Source organism: Lucilia sericata, unplaced genomic scaffold, assembly GCF_015586225.1.
Source record: "Lucilia sericata isolate MDLA Ls3-8-SP2 unplaced genomic scaffold, ASM1558622v1 Contig006276F_arrow, whole genome shotgun sequence".
NCBI lineage: Eukaryota > Metazoa > Arthropoda > Insecta > Diptera > Calliphoridae > Lucilia > Lucilia sericata.
This window is the reverse complement of record NW_023997722.1, coordinates 1-17,693: the sequence shown is the minus strand read 5'-3', so window position 1 is coordinate 17,693 and position 17,693 is coordinate 1. Positions and strand designations below refer to the sequence as shown.

Here is a 17,693-nt window from a genome sequence, read left to right as displayed (position 1 = left end):
GTCAAGACTATAGACTGATCTATAGTCAAGACTATTGACTGATCTATAGTCAAGACTATAGACTGATCTCTAGTTAAGACTATAGACTGATCTCTAGTTAAGACTATAGACTGATCTATAGTCAAGACTATAGACTGATCTATAGTCAAGACTATAGACTGATCTATAGTCAAGACTAGATTGATCTATAGTTAAAACTACATGCTGTTCTACAGTCAAGACTATGAACGGATCTATATTCAAGACTATAAACTGATCTATATTCAAGACTATAAACTGATCTATAGTCAAGACTATATACTCTTTTAGAGTAAAGACTTTGAAAGCCTGATTCAAAAAACTACTCACCTTTTCAAATGTATCACCAATACCGGCGGCAGTTTCGATATATTTAATTTCTTAATTGCATCGCGTTTCTGCTTACAGGCCGGACAATTCCAACCGTGTATACGTTCACCGCTAAAATACATATCTAAACATTGTGACAAATGACAAACATTATTATTTTCCGGCAGCTCTAAACTAAGATTTGAGAAACACTCATACGTGGCCGACTCCTTATCGCAGGTGGTACACTTAACGATACTCTTAATTTGGCCATAAAATAAATGCAATATTAAACTTTCTTTTGATTTGGTAAAATCTAACCACGCTTTATCGGAGGCGGTCATTGGTTCGCGTATATATTCAGGCGGTTGGGCTACGGTCTGTAGATCAGAATGTAACCAATCCATTAAAATGGTTAGGAATTCATGAGAATCCTGCTGTTCGATGCCGCGAAACATTTTCTGATATTGACCAATAACATACTGTAAAGAAAACGGAAAATAAATAAAGATATTAAGAAATTAATTAATTGATTTCAGAAAGAGAGAGAGAGACATTATGGTTAACTTACACGCAAATCCTTGCTGGCAACACATTTGTAATTGCCATTCCATAAAACTTTAATTAGTGCGGCAACTTCTTCAACAATTTGTCCTTTTGTTTTATTATTGCGACTGATATAGTTTTTATATTTGTCCGTTATACAGTATTCGGCCAATTGTGGCGTATTGCTAAGACATTGTATTATGCTGTTCATATAACATGTGTTCCCCAAATTCTTTAAGCCCGTCAAACCACGACCCTTAAAAGTGAACAGAAAAGAAATTTGTTTTATTATTTAAAAAAAAATATGTAAAACATACATGTGTTTTAGTTTTTTTTTTTTGTTAAAAGTAAGAAGAGGGTGTGTTTTCTTTTTGTTTTTTTTTTTGTTCTAAATATTTAATGTAATAAACGTTAAATTTTGTGTATGAACCAACTGGGGATTAAATATTTATATTGACTAAATAGTAAATACACATGTATTCACATATTTGTATTTAAATTGTAAGAATGTCAAGTTCAATATATAAGAAATATTAAATTTTTAGTTTTCTTTGTTGTAAAATATAGGGGTCAGTATTAATTTCAAGAAAGGTAGATAGATAACTTACTTTACTTATTAAGTTATAGATTTTTTAGTTTTAAAACAAATTTAGTTTCAACTTTTTTTACAAGAAACAAAGTAAACTATAGACTAATTTATAGTCATGACTATAAGGTGATCTTTAGTAAAGACATTAGACTCATCTATAGTCTATACTGTAGACTTATCTGCAGTCATTAGCCTGATTTACAATCGAGACTATAGATTGATATATAGTTCACACTACAGACTGATCTATAGTCAAGACTACAGACTGATCTATAGTCAAGACTACAGAATGATCTATAGTCAGGACTACAGAATGATCTGCAGACTGATCTATAGTCAAGACTGCAGACTGATCTATAGTCAAGACTACAGAATGTTCTATTAGTCAAGACTATAAAGTGATCTATAGTCAAGACCATAGAGTGATCTATAGTCAAGACTATAGAGTGATTTAGTGCTCTATAGTCAAGGTTATGATCTATAGTCAAGACTAAAGAGTGATCTATATTGCTCATTAGTCAAAGCTACAAAGTGATCCATAGTCAAGGCTATTGAGTGATCTATAGTCAAGACAATAGAGTGATCTATAGTCAACACTATAGAGTGATTTATAGTCAAGACTATAAAGTGATTTATAGAGTGATCTATAGTAAAGACTATAAAGTGATCTATAGTCAAGACTATAAAATGATCTATAGACTGATCTACAGTTAGGTCTATTGATTTATAATTAAGACTAATCTATTCTTAAGACTATAGACTGATCTATAGTTAAGCATATAGACTGATCTATAATTAAGACGATAGACTGATATATGGTTAAGACTATGGACTGATCTATAGTCATGACTATATAGTTATCTGTAGTCAAGACTATAGAGTGGTCTAAAGTTTTAACTATAGATCAAACTATAGTCTGACCTATAGTTAATTAGAAATTATATTCTTTTCGAACTATTAACTATATAGTTATAAGTTCAGTGCAGATGATTTTTTAAATATTTTGAATCTTTAAAAGCTAGCAGAATGTTTACTCCCTAACCACCTCATAAACTTTGCACTTAAGGTTAATGCCTCTACATATTATCTTCTTATGGGTAAATATCTATAAAAATTTCCTTTTCTTTTCTATAATGAGTTTGCCAAAAAGTAAGAAATTCGTTTGATTAAATCAAAAAACAATTAATTTACTTTGCACACACCTAAAAAGCAAAAACAAAATATTATATACATTTTGTAGAACTATTTATACAACCAGACGCCCATGGCGTTAGATATTTATGGCTTAAGATAAAGAGCAAAGAACAAAAAACTGAAATCAAACCAAAGCCAAGGTAATTTTTTTTAGTAATCGACCACATAAACTACTAAAAGGTTATAAAACTAAAAGGCAAACATACATATTTAGAGAAAGAAATGCAAGAAAATGTCTTAAAATGTTAATGTGAAAATGAAAATCTTGATTATTTACTTTGATTTCCCATTAATATGGGTGGGGTTTCTCTTGTAATAAAGAACTTATAGCAAACTTTAACTATTGCCACTGTGAATGTCTTAAAGTGGTTATTAATTTTGATATAATCTTAGGATTTCAATCAAACCTTCACCGTTTTATAGAGTAAATAGAGCTTAAATAATATATTGTTCAGATTAACTATCCGATCCATAGTAGGCCTGTCAATAGACTGATTTACAATAGACCCATTGACCAGACTATATTATAGATTAGTTGTCTAAAACATAGACTAATCAATAGTACTGATCTATTGTCCACTATCTAATCCATAGACCTGTCAATAGACTGATCTATAATAGACTCATTAACCAGACTATATTATAGACTATTTGTCTAAAACATAGACTAATCAATAGTACTGATCTATTGTCCAGACTATGACAGATTGTCCAGACTATAGACAGATCTACAGTCGAGACTAATAGACAGATCTATAATCGAGACTATAGACAGATCCATGTGGAGACTATAGACAGATCTATAGTCCAGACTATAGACATATCTATAGTCCAGACTATAGACAGATCTATAGTCCAGACTATAGACAGATCTATAGTCCAGACTATAGACAGATCTATAGTCCAGCCTATAGACATATCTATAGTCAGACTATAACAGATCTAATAGTCCAGACATAGACAGATCTATAGTCCAGACTATAGACAGATCTATAGTCCAGACTATAGACATATCTAGAGGCCAGACTATAGACAGATCTATAGTCCAGATTATAGACATATCTATAGTCCAGACTATAGACAGATCTATAGTCAGGCTATAGACAGATCTATATTCCAGGCTATAGACAGATCTATAGTCCAGACTATAGGCATATCTATAGACCAGACTAAAGACAGATCTATAGTCCAGACTATAGACAGATCTATAGTTCAGACTATAGACAGATCTATAGTCCAGACTATAGACATATCTATAGACCAGAATATAGACAGATTTATAGTCCAGACTATAGACAGATCTATAGTCCAGAATATAGACATTTCTACAGTCCAGACTATAGACAGATCTATAGTCCAGAATATAGACATTTCTATAGTCCATCTATAGAGAGATCTATAGTCCAGACTATAGACAATATCTATAGACCAGAATATAGACACATCTATAGTCCAGGACTACAGACAGTCTACAGTCCAGACTATAGACAGATATTTAGTCAAACTATAGACAGATTTATAGTCCAGACTATAGACAGATTTATAGTCTAAGCTTCAGAATATAGGCTGAAATATAGTCCAAACTAGACTGATCTATAGCCCAGATTAACGACTATGTTAGATATGGTACCCGTAAATGTAAATCTTTTTTATTAGGTTTTAAATTTATATAAATGTTTTGAAACATCGAATAATTTTAAGATAATATATAAAATTATCTTTATATTAGAAGTATTTTATATAGTAAATATTTTAACAGTTTAAATGCACAATGTAGGTCACTTGAAAAGATTTTTAAAACGTAGTTAAAGGAAACTTTATAGATTTTTATTTGAAAACATAAAAACTCTTTGATATATTACAATTGCTATTAAGAATATTATTACACTTCTTTTAAACAAACACCTAAAAGTATGCTAAGTATTAATTACATACAAAGTAGGCTACAATTTAAAATAAACAAAAGTCTTTAAATATCTACGTTTTACATATTACTTGCTTGCCCTTAAAGTAGGCAAAATTTCTTTTATATTACTTTTGTCTTCAAAGAAGAAAAATATAAAAAAAAAAAAACTCTCAACACACACCTTTTTAATTGGACGTAACGAGGCTGTATAACGATATGTTGAGGTTGGTAATTGGATTTTAACACCGCCAATAATCATCTTAATAGACCGAACAATAAAGTTGTAAAAAATTTAAGATTTTTTATTATTTTTTGAAATTTCGCAAATTTTTTTGTAAACTAAGCGTCATTCTTTGTTAAAACAACCGTCTAAAACTGAAAACTAAGTTTGCCAGAGAAAAACTATATACGCGGCGGACAATTTTCACAACAATAATAAAGAAACGAAAGAAAAATAATCAAAATAAAGAAAGAAAAACAAAGAAGAGCATTTTCCCAACATGCGTAAAAGAGATTTTGTAAAGTGGAATCACATTTTAACAAACAGAACGTAAAAAGTCTACTGCAAAAGTTTAAACAAACATGTGCTTTGGAATACAAAGATTGCTGTTTGGTGGTCAGGGTTTTCTTTTAAACAAAATTTGTTTAAAATTGTTTCCTATTTAAGACAACCCTAAAGTTAAAAATAATCTCTATCTAAAAACAATTGTAATTACATTTACTCGTCTATTAAATTTAAATAAACGAAAGCAATAGGAAAGTATGGTTTTTAAAACGTGACCTTTTGAAAGGGAAAAAAGATTTTTAAGATTATTGATTTTGAAAAATTTCATTTAGTTTCTTGGATAAAAATGATGACGTATATTTTTGCTGGTAGAAGAAGGTTGAGGAAAACTGTTGCTGGTTGTTGGTTTAAATTAATGTTTAAAAATCAAAAACGTGCAGTTATTTTTAAAAGACAATTTTAAAACCTAAAAATAAGTTAAAAAGATTAGTCATGCGGCCAGCCAGCACATTTACATTAAAGGTGACAAGATAACAAGTGCCCTTAACGATGGAGGGGATTTATGGGAAGGATTTTTTTCGGGGTTTATTAAGAAAAATTTGTTAAAATTCCTTTTAAGTTAAGTAAATGGTGGATTTTTTATTAGAAAATGAGAGGAGGCTTCATTTTCTTTATAAAATATTAGTGGAGACAACATTTTTCTATGAAAAGTTAGTGGAGACTTCATTTTCTTTATAAAATAATTAGTGGAGACTTCAGTTTCTTCATAAAAAATTAGTGGAGACTTAATTTTTTCCATAAAAAATCAGTGGAAACTAAATTTTTTCTATAAATAATGAGTGGAGACTTATTTTTTTCTATCAAAAGCGAGTTGAGACTTATTTTTTTCTATACAAATTTAGTGGAGACTTATTTCTTTTCTATACAAATTTAGTTGAGACTTAATTTTTTCTATAAAAATTTAGTGGAGACTTAATTTTTTCTATCAAAAGTGAGTGGAGATTTAATTCTTTCTACAAAAAATTAGTGGAGACTTCATTTTTTCTATAAAAAATTAGTGGAGACTTCAGTTTCTTAATAAAAAATTAGTACAGACTTCAGTTTCTATATAAAAAATTAGTGAAGACTTAATTTTTCTATGAAAAGTTGGTGGAGACTTATTTTTTTCTATAAATAAAGAGTGGAGACTTAATTTTTTCTACAAAAAATTAGTAGAGACTTCAGTTTCTTTATAAAAAGTTAGTGGAGAATTCAGTTTCTTTATTAAAAATTAGTGGAGACTTAATTTTTTCTATAAATAAAGAGTGGAGACTTAATTTTTTCTATCAACAGCGAGTTGCTACTTAATTTTTTCTATAAAATGTAAGTGGAGACTTAATTTTTTCTACAAAAAATTTGTGCAGACATAATTTTTCCTACAAAAAAGAGTGGAGTCCTAATTTTTTTCTATAAAAAATTTGTGGAGACTTGATTTTTCCTATAAAAAATTTGTGGATACTTGATTTTTTCAATAAAAAATTTGTGGAGACTTGATTTTTCTATAAAAAAGAGTGGAGATCAAATTTCAAAAATTAGTGGAGACTTAATTTCTTCTATAAAGAAGAGTGGAGACTTAGTTTTTTCTGTAAGAAATAAGTGGAGACTTATTTTTTCTATTAAAGATTAGTGGGAACTGAATTTTTCTTTATAAATCAGTGGAGACTTCATATTTTCTATAGAAATTAGTGGTCTCTTTAATTTTTTTATAAAAAATATTTGGAGACTTATTTTTTACATAATAAAATTAGTGTAGACTTTTTGTTCCCTATAAAAATTTGGTGGATACTTCTTGTAATTCATAAAAAATTGGTGAAAAAAAAAGTTTCAAAATATTTTCCAACTTACCACTGAACCGGCAACAGGTGAAAAGTCACGTTGTCTTTGTAAAGCATAAATATTAGGTGAATGTGGCGGAGAGGGACGTGCGGTATTTAATTGGGGTTTAACCGAACGGTCAAACTGTGGTATGGCTGGTTTTGCTATAAACTTTTCAGGTTCTTCCTGCAAGGGCTTTGGCTCCGGCTCTGTTTCCAAATCATAAGCGTCGCTATCACTTTTAGCTACATCACGTTCAGTTTGCAGCTTTTCCTGTTCAATAAGTTTCGCATTTAACTGACGTTTATTTTCTCTAGCTATAGCCAATTGTAAGGCACGTTGTTGTTTCTCTCGCTCCAATTGTTCATCTAAACGTTGACGTTCTTCGATTTAGCTTCTATCTCTTTGGTGGCCTTTTCTACTTCAACTTTAAGCTGAGAAGGAATGTTGGCTTTTTCTTCTTTTTCTCGGCGTTTGTATTCTTCTAGTTCTTCGCGCAGACGCATGTTTTCTAGTTTCTAAATGTTAGAGATAATATTTATTATTGTAGTTATCGTTTTAAATGCAAAAGAAAACTTACAAAATCTTCTGCTGCACTCTCCAACTGCATCATATTGTACACCAATTGCTGTTCCGAGGGTGTTAATTGTTTTTTACCATATATATTATCCAATTGCTTGGCCACCTTATGTAATTCTTCATCATTTTCTTTGGCCTTTTCCAAGAGAACTGTCTGATCTTTAACAATTTCATCTATGGCTTTTTGTTTTTCATCATAAGTTTTTAGAGCTGCATGTTTGCTAGATCTATCTATGATGGGTCTGTTTACTGTGTTCGATGGTGTTGGTGATTTTACTGTATTTGCCGCATCGCTAATATTCAATATTATATCATCCTTCATTTGTATATCGAAAACCGAAGGATATTCTATATCATCGATAAGATTTAGATTATTTTGTGGTACAGATGGTGCCTGCACCATGGGATTTGTACACCACGTGGGATACATTAAGAGGAAGTATTCGTAGCCACCTTCGAGAATTTTGATGGGAGAACGATAGGTTACATCGGGATCCCACTTGAAGGAATTAAAATTTATTTATAAACTTTTTTTGGAGAGTTTTTATATAAAAAATTAGAGGAGACTTAAGTTTTTCTTTAAAAAATTAGTGGAGACTTTTTCTATGTCACAAATGCTTAGATTTTTTACTTACATTTTGCAATATGTCCATTAGCACAGCAATGGGTCTGTCTTCTTGAGGATTTGGTTCCGAACAATTCCAATCCATTAAAACCACCTCATCTTTAATGGCTCTAGCTGACCATAGCTTCTTGGATTCGTTGTCAAGTTTGTCTTGTAATTTACCAGCCGACATGCTAAAAATGCAAAGCAAAAACCATAAAAACCAAAAAAACTTATTTAACAAATAAAACAAACAAAACCTTACCCCGCCTGTATAATTTCCTCGGGTATGCTTAACGTTAAATTGTATTGCAAATGAGACGTTTTAAAATCTTCTGCCGAACGACAATCTATTACTAAAACATTTTGTAATTTCATAGCTTCGAATAATTGCTGACAAGACATTAAATGCATAGAGGCTATATCCACAACATTGTTGAGGACTTTAGGAGAATTTGAACGTGAACGATCATTTGACACCATTGCTGGCGGCGTTGCAGCACCTGCTGTTTTTGCTTTATTCTTAGCATTTAAACGTTCATAACGTTCGTTGAGCGACATAGTTAAAGCCTCCAAACGGTCCATAGTCATTTTATTGGTGCGATTATCACCCAACATTTGTCTTATCAGAGGTTTATTCTCCTGATAGTCGGGTTTCTTGTAAATGCTGTTGAGCAGATTAAAATATTTTGTATAGAAAACATAGGCCAACTCCTCATCACCTTTGCGATAATGTTTCTCAGCTTCAGCATTAAGTTTTTTTGCTGTCTCCAGTAAACTAATAATTAGAACATAAATAGAAAGAGATTAGAAACTAGTTTGTTTGTTATTTATTCACTTTATGCAACTGTACTTACAATTGCATTTTACGTTGTCGGACATCGGGTATCTCGGAACGTTTTTCCAAGTCATCAATATTTTTGCAGTAATATAAATCTTTTTTAAAGGACATTTTTTTGTTTTTTTTTTTAATAAATTTTTTGTTTAAAATTGCACTTTTTGTTGTTGTTGATGATTCTCTTGTGATTTTTTTCTTTTGGGAACCGCTTTTCAATGACTAATTTTTGCCAGCACAAAGTAGTTTTGTTTTCTTTTAATTTTTTAAAAATTACAACAGTTTTTCATTAAATTTAGCATGATGCCTAAAGTCGAATTATTATTATTTTGAATAAATATTCAAAATTATATTATTATTATTAGTTATTTTGTAGAATTTCAATAAAAAAATATTACTTTTTCTTGCAATCAGCCGAAAACAGAGCCCTGCGCCGACAAATATTAACGGCGTCAGCGACTGACACTAAATATGTCGGCGGCGGCTTAAAATCGACTGTAAGCCGGCTAAGTTTTCAACTACGTTTAGTTTTTAATTTTTCAACGATTTTAAATAAAAACGGAATCCGAGAGATCAGAAAGTAGGATTTTGGAAGCAAATATATTGTTTATAACAACAAAACAGAGCAAACTCAAAAGTTGCATGAGAAATTATGCAGGGATGAATAAAAATTTCTTAAAAATTAAAAACAAATCCTTTCTCCAAGTTTTACTAGGATCTGCCGATATTTAACCCTATTTTCCATATAAAACATCTTGCAGAAAATCAGTTTTGCATTAAGAAAATGATCAATAACGTAAAAACAAAGATATTTTATTTGTTTATTTACTAGCTATACCCAGTGTGCTGTGCTACCCTAAATATAAAAAAGAAACCTACTTAACAATTTTGATGATTCTAACTACAATGGTTTTCCAGATATACAATTTGTTACATATGGGAGATTCCACGCAAATTATTGCAATTTCGCCAATTATTCCGAACGTTAATTAAGATTTTAATTTAATCTATGAAAAATTTGAATAATCTAATAGTTTTCAGATATACAAAATTTTGTATTTAATTCATATGGGAAGTGCCAAGCACCCCATTGAAAGTCCGCCCGTTATTCTCTAAATGTTCTTCAGTAAAATTTGAAGATTCTAACTCTAATAGTTTCTCAGATATACGAATTTTTTATTTAATTCATATGGGAGCTCCAAGCCCCCCAGATGAAAGTCCGCCCTTTTTTCTCCAAAATGTTCAGATGAATATTAAAGTTGTTCGTGCAAAATTTGAAGAATTTAATTATATTAGTTTCCCAGATAAATGAATTTTTGTATTTAATTCATATGGGAGGTTCCGCTCCCCTCATTGGTAGTCCCCCAGTTTATTACCCAAAATGTTTACATGGATGTTAAAGTTCTTCCAGAACAACATCATTTAAAGGGATCACAAAGAGATTGAAAAATATTCCAAAAGTTTCACTTTGAAAACATTATTAGAATGTATGAAAACTCGCAACTCTAAAGGAAGACTATTCCTATTTTAGTGGTATTTTATGATTAAAATAAGTAAGAAGTAAGAGTTATATTCGGCAAATCATATGTCGTAAAAAAGCAAATTTCGGAAGTGGTCCGATCATTAGATTAATAAGAACGTCACCGTGATTTTCGGATTAGGGACTTAAATGTGGAATTGGATCAATAATATATATAATTTAAAGTATTTTTTTTAATTCTACCATAATTCTATCATAATGATAACTTTTGGAATGATATTGGCGGACCGATCCTCATAATTTTATTTTTCATAAATGTGGGTTTCGGTTCCTAAAATGTTTATTTCGTCGACATCGACATTTGAAAGCCATTTATGTGCGTTTAAGTCATTTTCTGAAGAAGATTTCATTACATATTTTCGTTCCAACAAAAATTGTTTTATTATGGTATTATTAAGTACGTAGAAAACGTTAAAATTAATTATTGAAGGGGGCAGGGTCAACTATGGCCTATAGAGATTTCGATTGATATCGAGCCCTTTTTGCAAAATGGACGTAAGCGAGATAAATTTTCGTTCAATTAGGATACTGCGTGTTTAATTTTATGTTTATATATTCAATATTTTAGAAAATTCAAAAAGTACCAGCTAAAGAACGAAAAATTACCAGAAATACTCCAGTTTAAATTTTCATTCACTCAAGTCCCTGATTGCTTAGTTTTATGTTTTTAGGTTCATTATAAAAGTAAATCCAAATAGTACAAGTTGAAGAACGAAAAAGTACCAAAAAGTCCCGTTTTATATGTTCTCACTTACTCCCATGTTCAATATTATAGAAAATTCAAAAAATACCTTTTGAAGAACGAAAAAGTACCAAAAAGTTCCCTTTTATATGTTATTACTTAATCCGGGCTGTACATTCCTAAATTCATGTTTCTATAGAACCTATAGGTTCAATATTATAAAAAATTCAAAAAGTACCAGTCGAAGAACGAAAAATAGAAAACTCAAAAAGTACCTTTTGAAGAGCGAATTCAGAAATACGGAGCGAATTCATTTTATTTTTTATATATGGAGTTTGACAGCATGCCTACACTTCAAAGTGCCAGCACACTGTCAAACTACATATAAAAAAAATCAAAAGTGTATTAGCAAAAAACAATCAGCTGCTCTGTTAACACTACCTTATAATTAATATATCTTTCACCACACAACAACAGATTTTTGTGGCAAATAAAAAATGCAGAAAACAGCTTGGCGCGAAAAATTCTAGCAGAATTTCTTTTCGCAGTCGGCAGAATTGACATCAACTACACTTCCCATTTGAAATACACATGTTCGATACCTTAGCCCTTTACGGTATGACATACCAGCAATGTAAAAAGGTGTAGCTCCGTTGACGTCAACGAAGCTGGTTTGAAGTCAAAGCAGCGACTCGAATTAGGCGCGAAAACACGAAAATATCTGAGGCGAAGCATATACATCGAACGTTGAGCAAAGTTCTAAACCGGCCAAATTTCAATGAGCGGCTTATTATTAAATAAAAGAAAACTTGCTTAAATGAAAACAAATTAATTTTATATTGTAAAATTCCACAAATTTAGCGAAAGTATTCTGTAAATTGTACAAAATATGGCGAAATTTTCAAGCCGTATTAAGCTGAAAAATTTTCGGCGGCGGCGGCTTTGACATTTTGTTCGGCGGCTAGGCTTAGTCGGCTTAAGCTGTATCGGCGCAAGTCTCTGGTCGAAAAGTGACGTTTTATAATGCAGAGAGCAACAGAGATGCCATGCAGAATTTATTTGTCAGCTGAACAAAATGTTGCCGTATTATATAAAATTATCATATGTAAAATTTTAATGTCACCATACTGTGTATTTAGGGGCAATTACCTAAGATATTATTTAGCTAAAGCACAAACCTTTTGATAGTTTCTTATTGGAAAAAGGGGAAATTTTAAGTGTTGAATTTAAGTATGTATAACGTTAAATCCGTTATACAAAAAAAGGCAGAATAAAGAAAAATATTTTGCCAGCATTTTCTTATACTTTTTATTGTATTAAAGTTCTCTGGCTTTTACACAAAATGCCATATATAATACAATATATATTTAATATATAAAATAAATAATTCACCCACCAGTTTTCTTCCCAAAATATTTGTACATATGTATTGTCATTAAATAATTATCTTTCAGTTATCAAAAAATCCCTTCCTTAACTTCTAAATAAAAAAATTTTTATCTCTGTCATGTCAACAAATTTGTAATTTATTAAATATTTCTTTCTTATAATTTTATTAGCTATTTTATTTTTCACACACATTTTTTTCTTTACAATTTACAATTTCTAGTTGTTTTTCTGTCTCTCCTCTCAAAAATAACTATAAATTAAAAATAGTTGCAAATTACAACAACAATAACAAAAGGGATAAAACCCCTTATTTAGCATTATCACTCATGCTCTCATGCATACGCATATACACACCAGCAGTAATGGTCTAGCAATAAACATTGCATATTTTTAGGCTCATAAATTATCCATTATTATGAGAATTTGAATACAAGAGAAAGAAAGTTAGTGTTTTTGTAGAACGGGGGTGTGCAAGCATATGAGTAAAGAATTATGTAAATATGCAAGTGTGTGCATGTGTTTTGTAGATTTTGCTTATTTGCTGTTAGAATAGGAAAAGAGAAGGATAGAGTGTATGTATATAAGTGTTAGTGTTTTTTTGTATGTTTTGTTACTTATTTGTTCGTGTGCAAATTGTTCCTTTTCAACTAATTGTTATATTATGTCTATGTTGTAAATATAACAAACAGAAATACTAATATCCTGCCCTGTTGAATGAATATTCATGGCTTAAGCAGAATTGTAAGAGAGAAATGGGACCAACTTAGGTTTTTAAAAGAACGTTAAAGAGAAAACTAATATTAGATTAATGACTACTAACTAACTAACTAACTAACTAACTAACTAACTAACTAACTAACTAACTAACTAACTAACTAACTAACTAACTAACTAACTAACTAACTAACTAACTAACTAACTAACTAACTAACTAACTAACTAACTAACTAACTAACTACTAACTAACTAACTAACTAACTAACTAACTAACTACTAACTAACTAACTAACTAACTAACTAACTAACTAACTAACTAACTAACTAACTAACTAACTAACTAACTAACTAACTAACTAACTAACTACTAACTAACTAACTAACTAACTAACTAACTAACTAACTAACTAACTAACTAACTAACTAACTAACTAACTAACTAACTAACTAACTAACTAACTAACTAACTAACTAACTAACTAACTAACTAACTAACTAACTAACTAACTAACTAACTAACTAACTAACTAACTAACTAACTAACTAACTAACTACTAACTAACTAACTAACTAACTAACTAACTAACTAACTAACTAACTAACTAACGAACTAACTAACTAACTAACTAACTAACTACTAACTAACTAACTAACTAACTAACTAACTAACTAACTAACTAACTAACTAACTAACTAACTAACTAACTAACTAACTAACTAACTAACTAACTAACTAACTAACTAACTAACTAACTAACTAACTAACTAACTAACTAACTAACTAACTAACTACTAACTAACTAACTAACTAACTAACTAACTAACTACTAACTAACTAACTAACTAACTAACTAACTAACTAACTAACTAACTAACTAACTAACTAACTAACTAACTAACTAACTAACTAACTAACTAACTAACTAACTAACTAACTAACTAACTAACTAACTACTACTAACTAACTAACTAACTAACTAACTAACTAACTAACTAACTAACTAACTAACTAACTAACTAACTAACTAACTAACTACTAACTAACTAACTAACTAACTAACTAACTAACTAACTAACTACTAACTAACTAACTAACTAACTAACTAACTAACTAACTAACTAACTAACTAACTAACTAACTAACTAACTAACTAACTAACTAACTAACTAACTAACTAACTAACTAACTAACTAACTAACTAACTAACTAACTAACTAACTAACTAACTAACTAACTAACTAACTAACTAACTAACTAACTAACTAACTAACTAACTAACTAACTAACTAACTAACTAACTAACTAACTAACTAACTACTAACTAACTAACTAACTAACTAACTAACTAACTAACTAACTAACTAACTAACTAACTAACTAACTAACTAACTAACTAACTAACTAACTAACTAACTAACTAACTAACTAACTAACTAACTAACTAACTAACTAACTAACTAACTAACTAACTACTACTAACTAACTAACTAACTAACTAACTAACTAACTAACTAACTAACTAACTAACTAACTAACTAACTAACTAACTAACTAACTAACTAACTAACTAACTAACTAACTAACTAACTACTAACTAACTAACTAACTAACTAACTAACTAACTAACTAACTAACTAACTAACTAACTAACTAACTACTAACTAACTAACTAACTAACTAACTAACTAACTAACTAACTAACTAACTAACTAACTAACTAACTAACTACTAACTAACTAACTAACTAACTAACTAACTACTAACTAACTAACTAACTAACTAACTAACTAACTAACTAACTAACTAACTAACTAACTAACTAACTAACTAACTAACTAACTACTAACTAACTAACTAACTAACTAACTAACTAACTAACTAACTACTACTAACTAACTAACTAACTAACTAACTAACTAACTAACTAACTAACTAACTAACTAACTAACTAACTAACTAACTACTACTAACTAACTAACTAACTAACTAACTAACTAACTAACTAACTAAAATTTTTGTACACACTTATTTAGAGTTTGTATATTTCAAATTGATATATAATTTATTACATATTGTTGGGATTTCCTTAATTTATTAACATTTAAATTAACACTTATTATTATAAGTTATTTTATAAGAATTGTTTACTTTCTTGGCAATTTTTTATGGAAATTGTTGGTTCTGTTACGCATTTAACATTTCAGCTTATCATTTTGTACAACGTTTTTTCATATAAGCTACAAATAAAAACGTAAATTTTCTGCAAGGAATTTAAAACATGTAGACGTTTTCCTGGCAAACTATTTCTAAAAGCCATATTTCCAAAATAAAAAAATTAACGCCTTTGTGACAAATTAATAGCTATTTTCACAGATTTTTTTGTTAGGCGACAAAGTTTTTTTCGTAAAAAAAAAAAACTAATAAAAGCTTAAAGTGAACACAAAGCCGGTAATTTTTTTGATAAAAGATAGACATTTAGAAGTGTTTTCATGTAAACATAATGGCGCTGGTCTAAAAAATTTGCTTAGTCGTTGTAATAAAAACTAAAAGTATGCTTTAGTTTTTGATTGTAATATGAAAAAGTCAATAAAAGTTTGAAAAAAAACGTTGTTTATGCTTTTTAATTTCCTTTGAAATTTAATTTTAGTTTTATACTTTATTAAATGATTTAACTAAACAACTAAAACTATGCTTTAATTTTTGTAGTTGTAAAGCCAATTATATATAAATAACTATTGTCTTATTTTGTGGTATTGCTTTATAAATATTTTACAGCAAAAAGGCGTTTCTTATATAGATTTCTCTGGTCATTTCAACAAATTTTCTTAAATTGGATTTTTTTCTTGTAAATAATAGTTATCAGTAACTTATGACCTAATCATCACATCTACCCGGCTCTAAACATAGTAATAGACGACACTACAAATTAATCTCCTCCCTTTACCACACACTATAGCTAAAGAGCTGGCCAACAAGAAAATGTCTCGTAAGTATGTATGAGAACATTTCTATGGTTTTGTGGTTTACCACTTGAACACTAAGAAGTCATTAAAATACACACACAAATTGTCTTAGAGTCAAATAAACAAAAAAAACCTAAACTAGTGTCCTTAAATTAAGGAACTATTTACCACATCCTCCAAATTTCTAAGTCCCTCCATCTCTTTACGACTGTAAATGACACTTTTGTTAAACTGTATTTAACATAGAGGCCATAGACTATTATTGTCCGGGAAACAATAATTATTTTCCTGGAGGGAATAGATAAATCAAAGTTTTCATATATGAAGTCTATTTGCGCTGAAGAGAGGTGGTAACCGAGCAATTGTTACAAATTGAAATTGTTGAATGTCATTAGAAAATTAATTACAGGTGTGACAATTCTTAGGTGAACAACAATAAATAAAATAAAACAATTAAGGATGAGAGTATTTGTATGAGGACATCTTTAAGTGTTTAAGAAGTAAGTTAAATTCCAATAGATCCCGTTTAAATGTTATATTTGAAAGAAACTGTAAAAAAAAGAGTGAACGAATTAAAAGAAGTTGTTTTCGAAGCATTAAATAGTTAAATATAACAAACAGGTGTTGTTTTATACAGTTATACAACTATTCTCTTTCTATAGTCTAGTCTATAGTCCAGTATAGTCTAGTCTATAGTCCAGTCTATAGTCTAGTCTATAGTCCAGTCTATAGTCTAGTCTATAGTCTAGTCTATAGTCTAGTCTATAGTCCAGTCTATAGTCCAGTCTATAGTCTAGTCTATAGTCTAGACTATAGTCTAGTCTATAGTCTAGTCTATAGTCTAGTCTATAGTCTAGTCTATAGTCTAGTCTATAGTCTAGTCTAGTATAGTCTCTAGTCTAGTCTATAGTCTAGTATATAGTCTAGTCTAGTCTAGTCTAGTCTATAGTCTAGTCTAGTATAGTCTATAGTCTAGTATAGTCTAGTCTATAGTCTAGTCTAGTCTAGTCTAGTCTAGTTATAGTCTAGTCTAGTCTAGTCTAGTCTAGTCTAGTTCAGTCTAGTCTAGTCTAGTCTAGTTAGTCTAGTCTAGTCTAGTCTAGTCTAGTCTAGTCTAGTCTAGTATAGTCTAGTCTAGTCTAGTCTAGTCTAGTCTCTAGTCTAGTCTAGTCTAGTTATAGTCTAGTCTATAGTCTAGTCTAATCTATAGTCTAGTCTATAGTCTAGTCTAATCTATAGTCTAGTCTATAGTCTAGTCTATAGTAGTCTATAGTCTAGTCTATAGTCTAGTCTATAGTCTAGTCTATAGTCTAGTCTATAGTCTAGTCTAGTCTAGTCATAGTCTAGTCTATAGTCTAGTCTATAGTCTAGTCTATAGTCTAGTCTATAGTCTAGTCTATAGTCTAGTCTATATAGTCTAGTAGTCTAGTCTATAGTCTAGTCTATAGTCTAGTCTATAGTC

The 17,693-nt window shown here is 29.8% G+C and overlaps 1 protein-coding gene across 1 annotated transcript; it reads right to left on the bottom strand.

Annotated features, from left to right (window-relative positions):
* Positions 1-329: 329 nt before the first annotated feature.
* Positions 330-9,294, bottom strand: LOC119615614 (ubiquitin carboxyl-terminal hydrolase 8-like). The gene is given in 8 exon segments (XM_037971623.1): positions 330-809; positions 899-1,129; positions 6,952-7,310; positions 7,313-7,439; positions 7,502-7,999; positions 8,136-8,298; positions 8,370-8,882; positions 8,962-9,294. Coding segments are annotated over 8 exon segments (2,451 nt in total). The 5' UTR covers positions 9,057-9,294; the 3' UTR covers positions 330-344.
* Between the last annotated feature and the right edge of the window lie 8,399 nt (positions 9,295-17,693).